The following is a 13456-nucleotide window of genomic DNA, read 5'->3' as shown; positions in this document are numbered from 1 at the left end:
AATCCTATAATTCATTTTTAATTTTTGTTATGTAAGGCATGATTTGCATCTGTACAGGTATCTGTTTTTATTCATTCATATAAATAATAGGCCCTCAAAGTTACTAACAAAAAGCACCTATTAAATTCTTCAAAATAATAGCCACAGTCCCTCCATAGGTAAAAAGAAAAAGAAACCACATCTGACTCAAACTACTGCTGAACCAACTGAAAAAAAAATTTCAGGACAAGTAACTTCTTTTCTTGGAGCTTATTAAACAAAAGCTCTGAATGACACAGGCACACCAAGTGCTGCTGCTATATTTGGAACAGCAGCTAAGCAAGATACTTTCAAGATCCTCTGATGCTGCACTGGTTCAGCACATCAATTATCAATCAGATAAGCAAGCCTGAGAGATTCTCTCTTTCCTTTCGCCTCCACACCAACTTAAAAGGAAGCATATGCCCCAGGAGTTTTCCTAACCAGTGTATTTTTCCATATTGCATACTAGAGAGAATTCATATTTATTTCATTCACAAATCATGTATTTCTGGCATATTATAGTAAATTCTGTCTTTCAAAAGAGTATTACCATAAATAATTTCTGGTGAGATCTAAGATGAAGCAGCGAAGTCAGAATAAAGACAGTCTAAAAACAAGATCCAAACACTTTCTAATATACCTGCTCAGTTTTTATACATGGCATTATAATTCCTAGTAAGTTACATTAAAAAAAAAAAAAAATTTAACAAACCTAACTTGTTCATTGTGACTTTTTAGTAAATCAATATTCTCAGTTCTCATCTATCCAAAATGGAAGAAATGTGAATGGATTGAATTAACAACTTTTACCTACAAGTACGGATGGAGAAATCTTCAATAACAAAAGTTACCAGAAAAAACAGGCATTCATAAGTTTTATTTTAATCAAATAAATAAATAACTCCACTGCTCACTTAAGAGAACTTTTTATTATGGCTCTGTTAATGGAACACATAAATATTTAATACATTTAAGCTGAATAGCAGAACCTTTACTTTCTGTTTAAACCACATGGGTAAACAAGCTCTACATAGCATAATGCCTCATTCTCCAGTTACTTTTAATTTATAAATTTGGAAAAAAATAGTCTCAGAAATAGAAAAAAAATTAGAGTATTATGAACACATGTATGCACATACAGCCATGACCCCAAGAGATGTATACTTTCTGGTCTCATCTACTCACCAAAAAACTGACAAAACTGGCTCCAAAACTCATTAATGGGCTATGGTTCCTGTAAACAAAACAAAAAATAGTTATTATATTTGTACATACATATTTCCTGTAATAAAGATCCATATTGAATTCCTTGGGTTTAGCTTGTATGCTTGTAAATAAGTCTTTGTGAGTGTTTTGTTTCAAGTTATAAAGATATCTGCAAAACATAACGGAAACAGAAAACCAAAAAGCTTCATATTTTTACTATACTGAATACATCTTACAAAAATAACTTTTCAGTATTACAATGCAGCATATTTTAACTACATATTTTAAGAGAAACCATTCCCATCAAAATGCATTCAGTTCACGTCACAAGAAAAAGCTACAAAAAATTAAAAATCTGCCAATACTACTCTCCTCTTGTGACTCACCACTACGATTTTGTCCTAGAAGACAAATGTTAACTGGTTCTATTAAGAGAGTCCCATTTCCAACTGTTTCTATGAATTTAAGTTAACCTACCCACTAAAAAAATGCATCTACTACATAATGAAGTTGTTGTAATACAAGGTTCTTAAAAGGCTTACAGTTTTGTAGCTGTTTTGTTTTAAGCTCAGAATCCATATCTTTCTACCCTTTGTGGATCAGCTTTAAGATGCTTCAACCTATTCTGTTCACAGGGCTATTCCCATGGGTGAAATCACAGCTAGATCAAAAAATTTAGGCAACCAAAACCATGGTAATACATCAGACAGGTTTCACGAGGCTGCAGTAATGCCACACAGAAGGCACTTAAAAAAAACCAAAAAAAAAAACATTAGGACCTCAGTGGTACCAGTGATTCACATTGTTCAGTGGTGAGCTGCCAGATCATATAAAAACACAAACTTCCAGGATTTAAGAAGTATAATTGGGGCTACAGAAAGATATATTGCTACAGCAAAGCACCCAATTTGTTTTCAACTCTATTCTACAAGCATTATATTAAATGAGAGTTTTAGAATAGCAGAGATATTTGAAAAACATGGAGAAAGAAGTGAATTGCTAAAAACACAAATTTCCAGTAACGAACCTGTATTATACAATACAAGAGTAGTTTGGCTGTTTGGTGCTTTGTTTTTTTTAAAAGAAGCAGTCAGCAATGCTTCCCCCACACACCTTTTCTCACTTTTGATTTAGCATAAATATCTAAAAGCCAAGACCACAAACAAGAATAATGAGAAAGAAAAACAGGGAAGACAAACAAAGCATGTTGTAACAGGAAAAACCTGCCCTTTTTCTACACACTGCTCAATTCTGTATATACACCTAAATGCAAGATCAATACAACTTGTCACATTTTCCCATTATTTTTTCCAAAGGAAAAATAGGTTGAGTACTTCCCCCTTTGATAGCAGGCAACAAAGAACAGCTGCCAGCAAATGTCTCTGCTTCTCAGTACCTGAACTGTGTTCTCCCAGCACCTGTGTTACACAGGGCAGCAGCAATCGGCCACACAAACTGCACTTGCTGCAGCTGGCACGTCCAGCATGAACTCCTGCTCCAGAGGGCACATGGCTCCCTCATAATCCCTTTCTCAACTCATGAGATATGCGGGACCATCCAGCAGCCAGTCCCAGTACATACTCCCATACTCCTAGCACAACCTTCACCACGCATTCCAAGGTCACACCTGCATTGTCAACACCCAACTGATCTAAAACTGCAGAACAGATCAGCACAACACCACAAAGATTGTTTTTATGCCTGTAAGTATGAAGTTGCATTTACATCACGTTTCAAAGAAGCTCAGAAATAAAGCAAATGTTTTGTTTTTGTGTTTCCTCAGACCCACTTACACAGAACACAAGCAGTTCTGGTGGGTTAAAAACCAGTAATGTTAAAAACTGAGATAGTTAACTATAGTTGAGAGCCAACTGTTCTTTAAAGAGTACAAAATATACAGAAGCAATGAAAATTTGCCCAAGTATTCCAATGTATATTTGTCTGAGTACAGCTGAGTTTTTTCCCCAAGTACATACTTATCTTTTTCATCTGACCTTTTAAAACTGCTTCCACACTTGCACTCTTGACACTCATTGCTACTTCTGTTCCCAGTTCATCCCCCATGATCATAGATGAAACAACAAAAAAATCAAGAGCCACTTTATTATTCCATTCTGAAATTATCAGTAGCTATAATACATGAGGTAAATGTCACAGATCAGTTCTTTTGAAGTTTCACTCACTCAATCTATAAAAAGCATTGCCATTACAGCACATATGGGCTGTAGCACAAAAGGACCCTGAAGCAAGGAAACACGATGCATAATATTATCCTGTGTCTGGGAGATGGTTCTGTTGAGACCATGGGGTTTGGCAATCAAAACATCAAAACTTTACTGTAGGAGTCCCCCACACAGAGTTTGTGTCATCACCAAGGAAAATAAGGAACACTTCTAGCACATTCCTACATAGTCACTGGGTACAAACTATAATTGCAGCTTTATGGAAGATCATTTAGTGAGGTAATTTCAGTGTTTAAAACACAATTTTCAATAACAACCATGTTATGTGCTCAGTCTTTGTGGGTATTATGTTGACTGATGAACTCTTCAACAGTTTAAGGTCATCTTTTCCTTGAGATCTAGGAAAAGTTTCAAATGGCACAGTACTGTCCCAGTAAAAACTGACGTGTGACTAAGGATGACAGTAGGTTTCTGGGAAAAACACAATCCCACAGAAAGCTCAAGCTCCTTCTAAGTGACCTTCAGCTTCAGACATGACGTTTCATCCTATCTGACAGACAACTCTAAAGTTGTTAAGAAACAAAAAAACGAGGCAGCACTTGAGAAAATATTAACAGCAAACCAAGGGCTGCATCAACGCTGACAGGAGCTATGGAACCGAATACAAATTAACACTGGGACAATGCACTACCCAAGTTGTCCTCATGACTTTGAAAGCAATAACCTCCATTAAGTAAAGAAAATCTCAAGACTTTTAATTAGCTGAAAGATGAAAGGAAAAAAAAAACCATCAGTCTCCAGACATATTCTGTAAAACACAGTTTGCACTTCACCTGGGAAACTAGGACTCAGAAGGTATCTTTTTTACAAGAAACTATGTTATTAACACCATTACTACAAGATACCACAGTAAAAGGTCCTACATATCAATAAAGTTGGCATGTGGAACTAAACTTAGACCAAAAACTTAGGAGCACTGAAGTAGAACTTTCTTCCAGACATATAAACTAGCATTACACAAGACATGGCTTTTCCCAAAAAACTCTGACTGATTTGCCTCATTTCATAGCATATATTTAAGGTATTAACTTGCTTTCAATAGAAAGGTGTCCACTATGCCCCATTTTCACACATGATGATAACATTCAGGGGTTTTAAGCTTTGGTTTAATAATGCTGAGATAATACAGCCCAGTTTCACAATTAAAAAATACATCAGAACTGAAGCACATAAAAACAAACAAACAAATCAATTACTTCTCAGTATTTTCTTTTTCCTACAGCTGTTTCCAAGACAGTGTTTCACTTCTTCACATCAGCTTCTAAAGCTACTACAGTCTAGCTCAGGTATAAATTTAGAGTAATGTAATTAACTTGCCAACACTTCCTCACTGTTTTTCTAGTCATTGCTACTTTAACCACAGTCCATCAAGAATTCCAGCCATCATGCTGAGAATGATGCTCAGGGTGAAACAAAACTCATTAATTCTGTCCACAAAGTGAAAGAATAAAGCAAAATGGCATAATTCATCTAAGTTCACAGATAAACTTAGATGACAAAAACAAAGTAGGAACTGAATATCTTAAAAAAAGGAATAAGAAAGGTAAGGAATTTACTGCAACAACATTCAAATCCTTTGGTCATTATTCCATCATAGAATATTTTAAAATGTGTTCTAGAAATTATTTGTGAGACTACAAACATGACAGAGGCACGTATGTACACCTCTCATCCAATACCGGTAAATGAAATACCCATGGTAATAAAAGTGTCATGGAAGCATTACTGTATTATATCACATTGAGAACTGCAAATATCAGATCTAGGTTTAGTTTACATTTCATAATCAGCCCAAAATTGTTTTGTTAAATGAAACCTCAGCGTACATTTCTATTTTTACTACAAATACACAACCAAAAGAGAAATTCAGGAATATAAAAATAATTCTGTGGCCCTGCTCTATACAGTTTTTATCCGATTTGTTTTGTCCTCCTGCAAATTAATGGGAGATTGTTTTGCTCTAACTTCAAGCTGTGAACTTTAGACACACAACATCAAAACACTGGAGATTAGGAAAAGAATTTTCAACTGTATGTTTTACTTGAAAACTAGTTACAAAGTTGAGAGACACGCTAGTTATATCAGCAGATTTGTACTAACTCTCCACTTGCACTCCCTAAATCTGTCAGAATTGGGGACTTAAGCAAAACCTTTTTTCTCCAACCTGTACCAAAATCACTTTCCACAACCAACTACAGCAACTTAACTGACATCATGTAACTTCTTTAATACCTCAAAAATCCTAAAGTAGATTAAAACAAAAACGTATCTATCCTATCACAACAGCCTGAAATATTTTACCAGAAGCAGCAGATCAACGAGTGGGTGCACTAACATGAGTAAAAAGTCTTTAAAGCATTTGCATTTTTCACAGAATTAATTTAGTAAGATCTGCTTACTATCACACCTCTTCTGCCATCTCCAAATCTGACTCCTAACCTCTGAGTTATAAACCCAGATTTTAGTTTAGTTTTCTGTCATCCTCCCTTGGACTTCTAGCCACCAGATACTGCTCCATATGACACACAGATCTCTCAACCTCCTTCTACCCTTTCTACCACTTCCTCTGGCAACACCACCTGTCTTTGTCAAGAAATCCACAAAAGTGATCATCCCTGCATACCAAGCTCCTGGAAGGTTTAAACTGCAGAATGCTTAAAATATTTCTAATCTATCCAAATAGCCAGAAAACCGATGTTGGTTTTATGTGCATCGTTATTACTATTACTCTGCCTGGCACTGAGCAATGAAATCTCGCCTCACTGGGGTACACATTTAGAATACTGCTACTAAAAATCATTTCCCTTACAAATAACTCCCTTTTCTATACATCCATCTAGCAGCTGCTCCTCTGCCCATGGCTGCAACAAACAAAAGCACACAGGGTTGCTAGCAGGGCACTCATGATTTATTCTCACGCTGCCAATCCAGATGCTATCATCCTTTGCCCAACCAAGTGACGTCAGCTCCCGCTCTGCTGGCCTTATCTTTAGAGAAGCTGCTGCAGCATCTACTAAATCACTTCAGTTTTGCTCTTAAGGTTCCTTTGCTGAGGTGTATAAGCAAGAATTGCAGCAGTGGTTAGACAGCCTATACATGGGTCATAATCTACCTACTGATCAATACCGGCTTAATGTCACCTTGCCTCAACTTGCATTTGGGTCAAAAGTATTTCAAGCCACAGAGCATTTTAAGTTGGTAATATGAGGTTCAAATGCCTATTCATAATGGACTTCTGGTCCATTACTAAGTTTGTGTGTCTGTTAATACACATGATGTTGCATGTTACCTTTAAATTAATTTCAGGTTTTTTAAGGAACCGTAGTAAGCTTTTCCCCATTTGCCCCAGCTTCCAGGTCTCCATGTTCTGCTTTACCCTAGCAGGCTGAACGTCATGCTTTTCTACATGAACCCCATTCTTTAAACCTTTACACATTTTGTCTTATAATCACATTTCTCTATATAATCTTCAATTTCTTCTGTGGATATGACCTTACTGTATACATTTCACTTGTCATTTTGTACCATTTATCTGTCCATTAAGAAGCTGGAAATTTTACCAAGCCTTCTCAGATGTTAAAATCATTCACGCAGAGTCAAATGTCCCTTGGGTAAGAGACAGAAGATTGTTGGATTTCTTGTGACATAATAGCCCTGATCTTATGATTTATGCCCTGGCAGCCAGGAGGGCTAACCATGTGTCCTGGGGTGCATCAGGCACAGAGTTGTCATCCAGTCAAAGGATGCAATTGTCGGCTCTGCACTGGGGCAGCTTCAGCTCATGTTCCGTGCAGTTTTAGGCACCACAATATAAGAAAGACACAAGGCCATCAGAGAGCATCCAAAGGAGGGCCACAAAGGTGGTGGTGAAGGGTGCTGAGGGGAAGTCATATGAAGAGTGGCTGAGGTCACTTGTCTTCTCCAGACTGGAGGAGACAGAGAGGAAACCTCACTGCAGTCCTCTTGATGGGAAGAGGAGGGGCAGACACTGATCTCTTCTCACTCAAGACCAGTGACAGGCATCAAGGGAATGGCACAAAGCTGCATCAGGGGACGTTTAGGTTAGGTATAGGGAAAGGTTTTTCACCTGGAGGATGCCTGAGCACTGGAACAGGCTCCTCAGGGAAGAAGTCACAGCACCAAGCCTGACAGAATTCAAAAAGTGTATTGGACAATGATCACAGGCATATAGGGCGATTCTTAGAGTTGTCCTGTGCAGAGCCAGGAGTCCAAGGAATTGATCCTGATGAGTCCCTTCTAACTCAGGATACTCTGTGATTTGACAATTTACGTTGTGAGTCAACATTGAGTGAAAAACTCCTGGCTATATTTAACACAGTCTTCTCTTAGCTGGAGGAAGTTTTTAAATCATTTTTGAATTGCAAATGCTCCTAAGAAGTGAAGAATCAGCAAAAAAAAAAAGTTCTTTTGACAGTTTCTTTCCTTCTTATATGTCTAGAAATCCACAAAGCTACAAGGGAAAAAAGAATATTCCAGTTCAGCATTCCTTCTAGTGTCAGGGTGGTTCACCAAAGCAGTACCATCCTGATGCTTGAGGGCTCCATCTTCACTGACTATGTCCTTGGTTAACCTCCACACCTCTTGCAGCTTCCACAGACACTCAAAAGTTTAGCAGATAAGAATTAGGACAGAGTCAGCACTGTTCAGTCAGTTTCAAATATGAGTTAGCTCTGAGGGAACCTAGTAGGACTACAAGCACTAAGGACATTGGTGCTGTCTAGTAAAGATCTACAAAAATACCACATCCACTGGTATTTGATTAATGATCAAAATGCCATCACCACCAGCAGGTAAAGGATCTGGACTTCTAAAAAAAAATAAATGCATGAAAAAGCATATGCAGATATACATGCTACATGTACATGATTTTTCAAACCCTACTATGTTCCCTCAAGTATGATTTAAAACAACAATATTCCCAAACAACACCTGACAAATCATTAGGTGCTTTAGTGTGATAGTCAACAAAGTTCAACTACATGTTGTGTACGGCACACAACTGAATATTCATCTTCTTCAGATCCTCTATAGATATGCATTTGAGCTGTAACCACCAGAACACAAAATAACACTCTCCCATGTCCAACACAGAAATCATGATTCTATGGCATATAACTTCAAAATACCACCACTCTTAATAGGCAAGACTTTACTGGTGTGGATATGTGTATGAAACACAGCTTCAATCTCAAACCTGGCTTCCTCAAGGACTGCATTATGAACAGCTTTCTAATATAACTGATTCTGGGCTCAGCAGTCAGCTTTCTTTTGACAGTTTCTTTCTTATATGCTTAGAAATCCTCAAAGCTACAAAACGAAAAAGAATACTCCAGTTCAATACTCAGCACTTTCTGGAAGATGCAAAAATGCAGAAAAGCAAAGAAAAAACATAACTGCCTGTTTTAGAGACAAGGTTTCCTATTGTCCTATAAATACAGAAGTAATTATTTGAATTCTTCACAAGACCTTTCAGGTGGAAAATGAACTTAAAATTGAAGTAACAAAAAGCAGAATCAAAACCAGCAGTTTCTAAGAAATGGTTTTAGGTGGTTTAAGTGATGTGGCTACTGAAATGAAAGTTTTGCTGAGTATCTATCTCCATTCTTCACTTCTACAATTCATTAATAACTGTTAAGCTTCTGAAAGATATAAACCACCTGCATAGGCAGTATTTTAGAATTAACACTTTCTACAAGAAAGGTCACCTGAAATACAGACAACACACATTCATATCAAGTTTAAAAAGCTGCATGCCATCAGACATCTTTGACCTCTAGTACCATTAACTACAAACATTGATATTACATTATGGAGACCTTCTAAACCCTCCCTGTTTGGCTTACCAGCCCCAGTTAGGATGAACCCATCCTACTGCATAATTCCAAGCAGAGACCTATAAAAAAACATTCATTAAGACTGCATGCAAGCAAACATATAATAGCACTGCTTAAGTCCTTGCAAAAAGAACACATTCAAGACAAGCACAGAACTAAAAACTCCTGGGAAAAACAAGTGACCCTCGCTGCAAATGTCTCCAGAATTCAGGTTGATAGGAAGTTGAGCTTAATTTGCTGCATCCTCTCTCCAATTCAATAAGGGTTTATTAGTTCACAGCAAGAGGAAAACCACTACAAATTTTGGGATGAAGGACAAAGTTTTTAAATTACTCTGAAAATCTCCAGCCCAAGAGAGCAATTATCAATTTATGAACCATAAACTATCAATCTTATGAAGGGATTCCTATCTACTCCTTGCAGGGGGTATTTAAAAGCCACAATCAGAAAGTACACTGAACTCAAGAGGGATTTCTTGATAAAATCAAAGAAAAGCCTTCATGTGGCAAAAAAGATTGGCAAGTTTCTGCATTTAACATATCTTCAGTAATAAAATCTTCCAGATGACCAAGAGAAATTTGCAGAAGAAATTATTATTCACCCTTTCAAGGGAGGATTAAACTGCATTTCGAGAACAGGAATCTTAACAATTTTACTCCTAGTACTACTTTAAAATGTAAGAAGCATCATGTATTTAGAATTCCTAGACTACTTCCAGATTCACACTACTGAGAGAAAGCAATGGCAGAGGACAAGCAAGAGTGAAGGAGAGGAAACCACACTGAATACTCCTTAACTGGCACCTTAAAAAAACTACACAACACAAAAGCACGCAACCAAAACCAACAGGTTCCTAAGATACACAGAGCAACTGAGGGCTTCAAAAGAAACAAATACTTAAGAAGTAACTCACAGGGTGCAATTTCACATGACATAGACAGGACACTTACAGACAGGGTTTAGTGGTGGTCTTGGCAGTGCTGGATTAAGAGGTGGACTTCATGCTTATGCATGTGAGGAATGCAGAACTGGACCTTGCTTGTCACCTGTAATATTCCAGTTAGTTCTACACAACAGTATTTTGTGTAACCTAGCAGCATATACTAGAGACAAAAATGACACTTTTAATATTAATATTAGCCTGTTGCAGGTACACAATAAAGTGGTATCCCGTTGCCGCTGTTATTAAGCGGAATGTTCTTAACATATCTCAATCCCTGCACTCCACTTCCAACCATCCTTTCTGTAAACAAGATTTAAATACATCATCACTATGAAGTTCTATTTTAAGTCAACCAAAGCCTTTTTTAATCATACAGACAACAGCACGATAGTGCATATTAATTATTTAAAATGTCTGCACAATTACAGCAGCTCAAGCTCAAGAGGAAGACATTAGTCCTAAGTAAAGAAGCAAGGACAGGTAGGGGCAACCTTTTCTTTAAGCCTGACTTACACAGCTGCACTAATGCCAGTCCTACCAGATGCTTACTTAATGCAGAAACCTAGACATTATGTATGTGGGGATTATGAACATAATCTTACAGCCCAAAGATAATCACAGCAGCACTCACAGACCTTTTGTTGCTATCTATTTTGTGCGCTGAAGACCACGTCAGACCACACACGAGCACCAGAGCAAAAACCCCCCAGGACACATCTCCAGCCACACGTGTGTGTTTACACATACACGACAGACAGCGCTACCGAGGGACCCCTGCTCAGCGCTTCTCCATCCCTCCAACAAGGCGCCAGACACCCCCCACCACAGCACAGCACACATCACCCCCGAGCCCTTATAGCCAAGAATCCTGGGATGCATTAGGGAGAGCAGTGCCAGAGAATGAGGGATGTGATCCTGCCCCTCAACTCAGCCCTGGTGAATTCAGGGCACATCTGAGGTGCCCTGTTCTGGCTCCCTGAGTACAAAGGAGATATGGAGCTCCTAAAGCAGGTCCAGCAGAGGGCAACAAGGATAACTGGGGGACAGGAACACCTCCCTTACGAGGAAAGGCTGAGGGAGTTGTGCCTGTTCAGCCTTGAGAAGAGATGACTGAGAGAGGACCTCGTCAATGAGTATAAATATCCAAAGGGAGGGTAAGGGAGGGTGTCAAGAGGATGGAACCAAGCTCTCCCCGGTGGTTCTAAGCAGTAGGACATGAGACAATGGGCACAAATTGATGCACAAGAAGTTCCATCTGAACATGAAGAGGAGCTTCTTTACTGTGTGGGTGGGTGACCCTGCATGGGAACAGACTGCTCAGAGAGCTTGTAGAGTCTCCCTCATTGGAGATATTCAGCAACAGTGTGGGGACAATTTTGCGCCATGTGCTCCAGGATGACCCTGCTTGAGCTGGGTGGTTGGACCAGATGACCCACTGCGGCCCCTTCCAACCTGACCCACTCTGTGATTCTGTGAAACACGCGGGTCCCTTCCCCATGAGAGCGCTGACCGAGGCAGCGACCGGCAGCACCGATCCTTGCCGCTCTGAGGGGCCGGGCAGGGCGAGGCTGCCTGCGCCAGGGCCCCCTGCGCGCCCCACGGCCCCGCCGCCCGCTCACCTCCCGCCCGCGGGGGCGGAGGGGACCGCGCCGCGGGAAGGGGCCCGGCGAGCTAGCGGCGGAGGGGCGGCCGGGACTGACCTGTATTTCTTGAAGAGCTGGTCGGACTCGCGGAAGCCGTTGTTCAGCAGCATGTTGATGCCGGCCAGCGCCAGCTCCGAATCCTCGATGGGCAACGGCGCTTCCCCGTCCTCCCGTTGCTCCGAGCCGGCCATGACGATGAGGAGGCAGCGGGACCAGCCGACTCTCCCCTACCTTACTACCTACCTACCTACCTACCCAAGTGCCTACCCGCCCACCCCTTCCCGAGCAGCCCTGTGCCGCCTCGGCGTGCCTGCGGGACGAGCCGGGAGCGCCCGGTGCTCGCGGAGGCGCGAACTCGGTGCTGCCGCAGCGGCTCCGCACCCGCGAACGCGCCGAAAGCGGCGGCGACTGCCCCGCGCCCCAGCGCGCAGGCGCCGCCACGAGACCGCGCAGGCGCGGGACCGGCGCCGGGTGAGGGGCCGGGGGCGCAGCGGCTGTGGGGCAGCTCCGCCTGTGGCCGGGCTGCACTGACGGCCGTGCCCGCGGAGCCTTCAGCCGCATTTCGCGGAATCATAGACTGTCTTGGTTTGGAAGGGATGCACAGGGGTCTTCGCGTTCAACTCCCGTCATTGCATAGACACCCCAGAAATCTCACTATGCACTTGAGGGCATTGTCCAAAGGCTTCTTGAACTCTGGCAGGATTGGTGCTGTGACCCCTTCCCTCTGGGTGAAGAACCTTTTCACAAAATCACAGAATGAACTAGGCTAGAAAAGACCTTTGAGGTCATCAAGTCCAACCAACATCTCCTCATCAACTAAACTGTACCAATGCGTCCAGTCTTTTTTCAAACAAATCCAAGGACGGTGGTGAATCCCTGGGCAGAGGATTCCAGTGCCCACTCACTCTTTCAGTGAAGAATTTTTTATTATAATATCCAACCTAAACCTCCCCTGACATAGGTTCATTCCCTCGAGTCCTGTCGCTGGTCACCTGAGAGAAGAGATCATTATGTGCTCCTCTGCTTCCCTTCACGAGGATGTTGAAGACTGCAATGAGGCCACCCCTCAATCTCCTCCAGGCTGAACAAGCAAAGCGACTTCAGCTGCTCATCATACGGCTTCTCCTTCAGACCCTTCAGCATCTTCGTTACCCTCCTTCCAACACTCTCTAATAGCTTAATGTCTTCCTTACATTGTGGCACCCAAAACTGCCCCCAGCACTCGAGGTGAGGCTGCCGCAGTGCAGAGCAGAGCAGGACAATCCCCTCCCTTGTCCGGCTGGCAATGCTGTGCCCGATGCCCCCAGGACATGGCTGGCCCTCCTGGCTGTCCGGGCACTGCTGATTCTGGCTGTGGCTGCTGTACCCCCAGCTCTGGGGATTGCACAGTGAGCACCAGCAGGAGAGAGGCGTGCGCTGATGCCTGGCTTAGCCGTGTCCATGTGGTGAGCTGCCCCCGCCTCCATGTGCCACCCTTCCCTCCCCATCCTCACACCTCACATTGCTTTGCTGTCAGGCACCATACGGGCAAAGGTGGCTGCCACC

At 41.5% G+C, this 13456-nt stretch overlaps 1 protein-coding gene across 2 annotated transcripts in view; it reads right to left on the bottom strand.

Annotated features, from left to right (window-relative positions):
• TTC39C (tetratricopeptide repeat domain 39C) overlaps positions 1-12175 on the bottom strand; it is a 36526-nt gene extending 24351 nt beyond the window's left edge. For both annotated transcript variants that reach the window (XM_009102565.4, XM_050970295.1), the window contains exons 1-2: positions 11969-12175; positions 1207-1255 (exon numbers count right to left, since the gene is read on the bottom strand). In XM_009102565.4, coding sequence (XP_009100813.1) covers positions 1207-1255; positions 11969-12102 — 183 coding nt within the window. In that variant the 5' untranslated portion in view covers positions 12103-12175. The remainder of the gene's footprint in view (positions 1-1206; positions 1256-11968) is intronic.
• Between the last annotated feature and the right edge of the window lie 1281 nt (positions 12176-13456).

Source organism: Serinus canaria, chromosome 2 (assembly GCF_022539315.1).
Source record: "Serinus canaria isolate serCan28SL12 chromosome 2, serCan2020, whole genome shotgun sequence".
NCBI classification, from domain to species: domain Eukaryota; kingdom Metazoa; phylum Chordata; class Aves; order Passeriformes; family Fringillidae; genus Serinus; species Serinus canaria.
The sequence above is the reverse complement of the archived record's forward strand: the minus strand, read 5'-3'. Positions and strand labels throughout refer to the sequence as shown.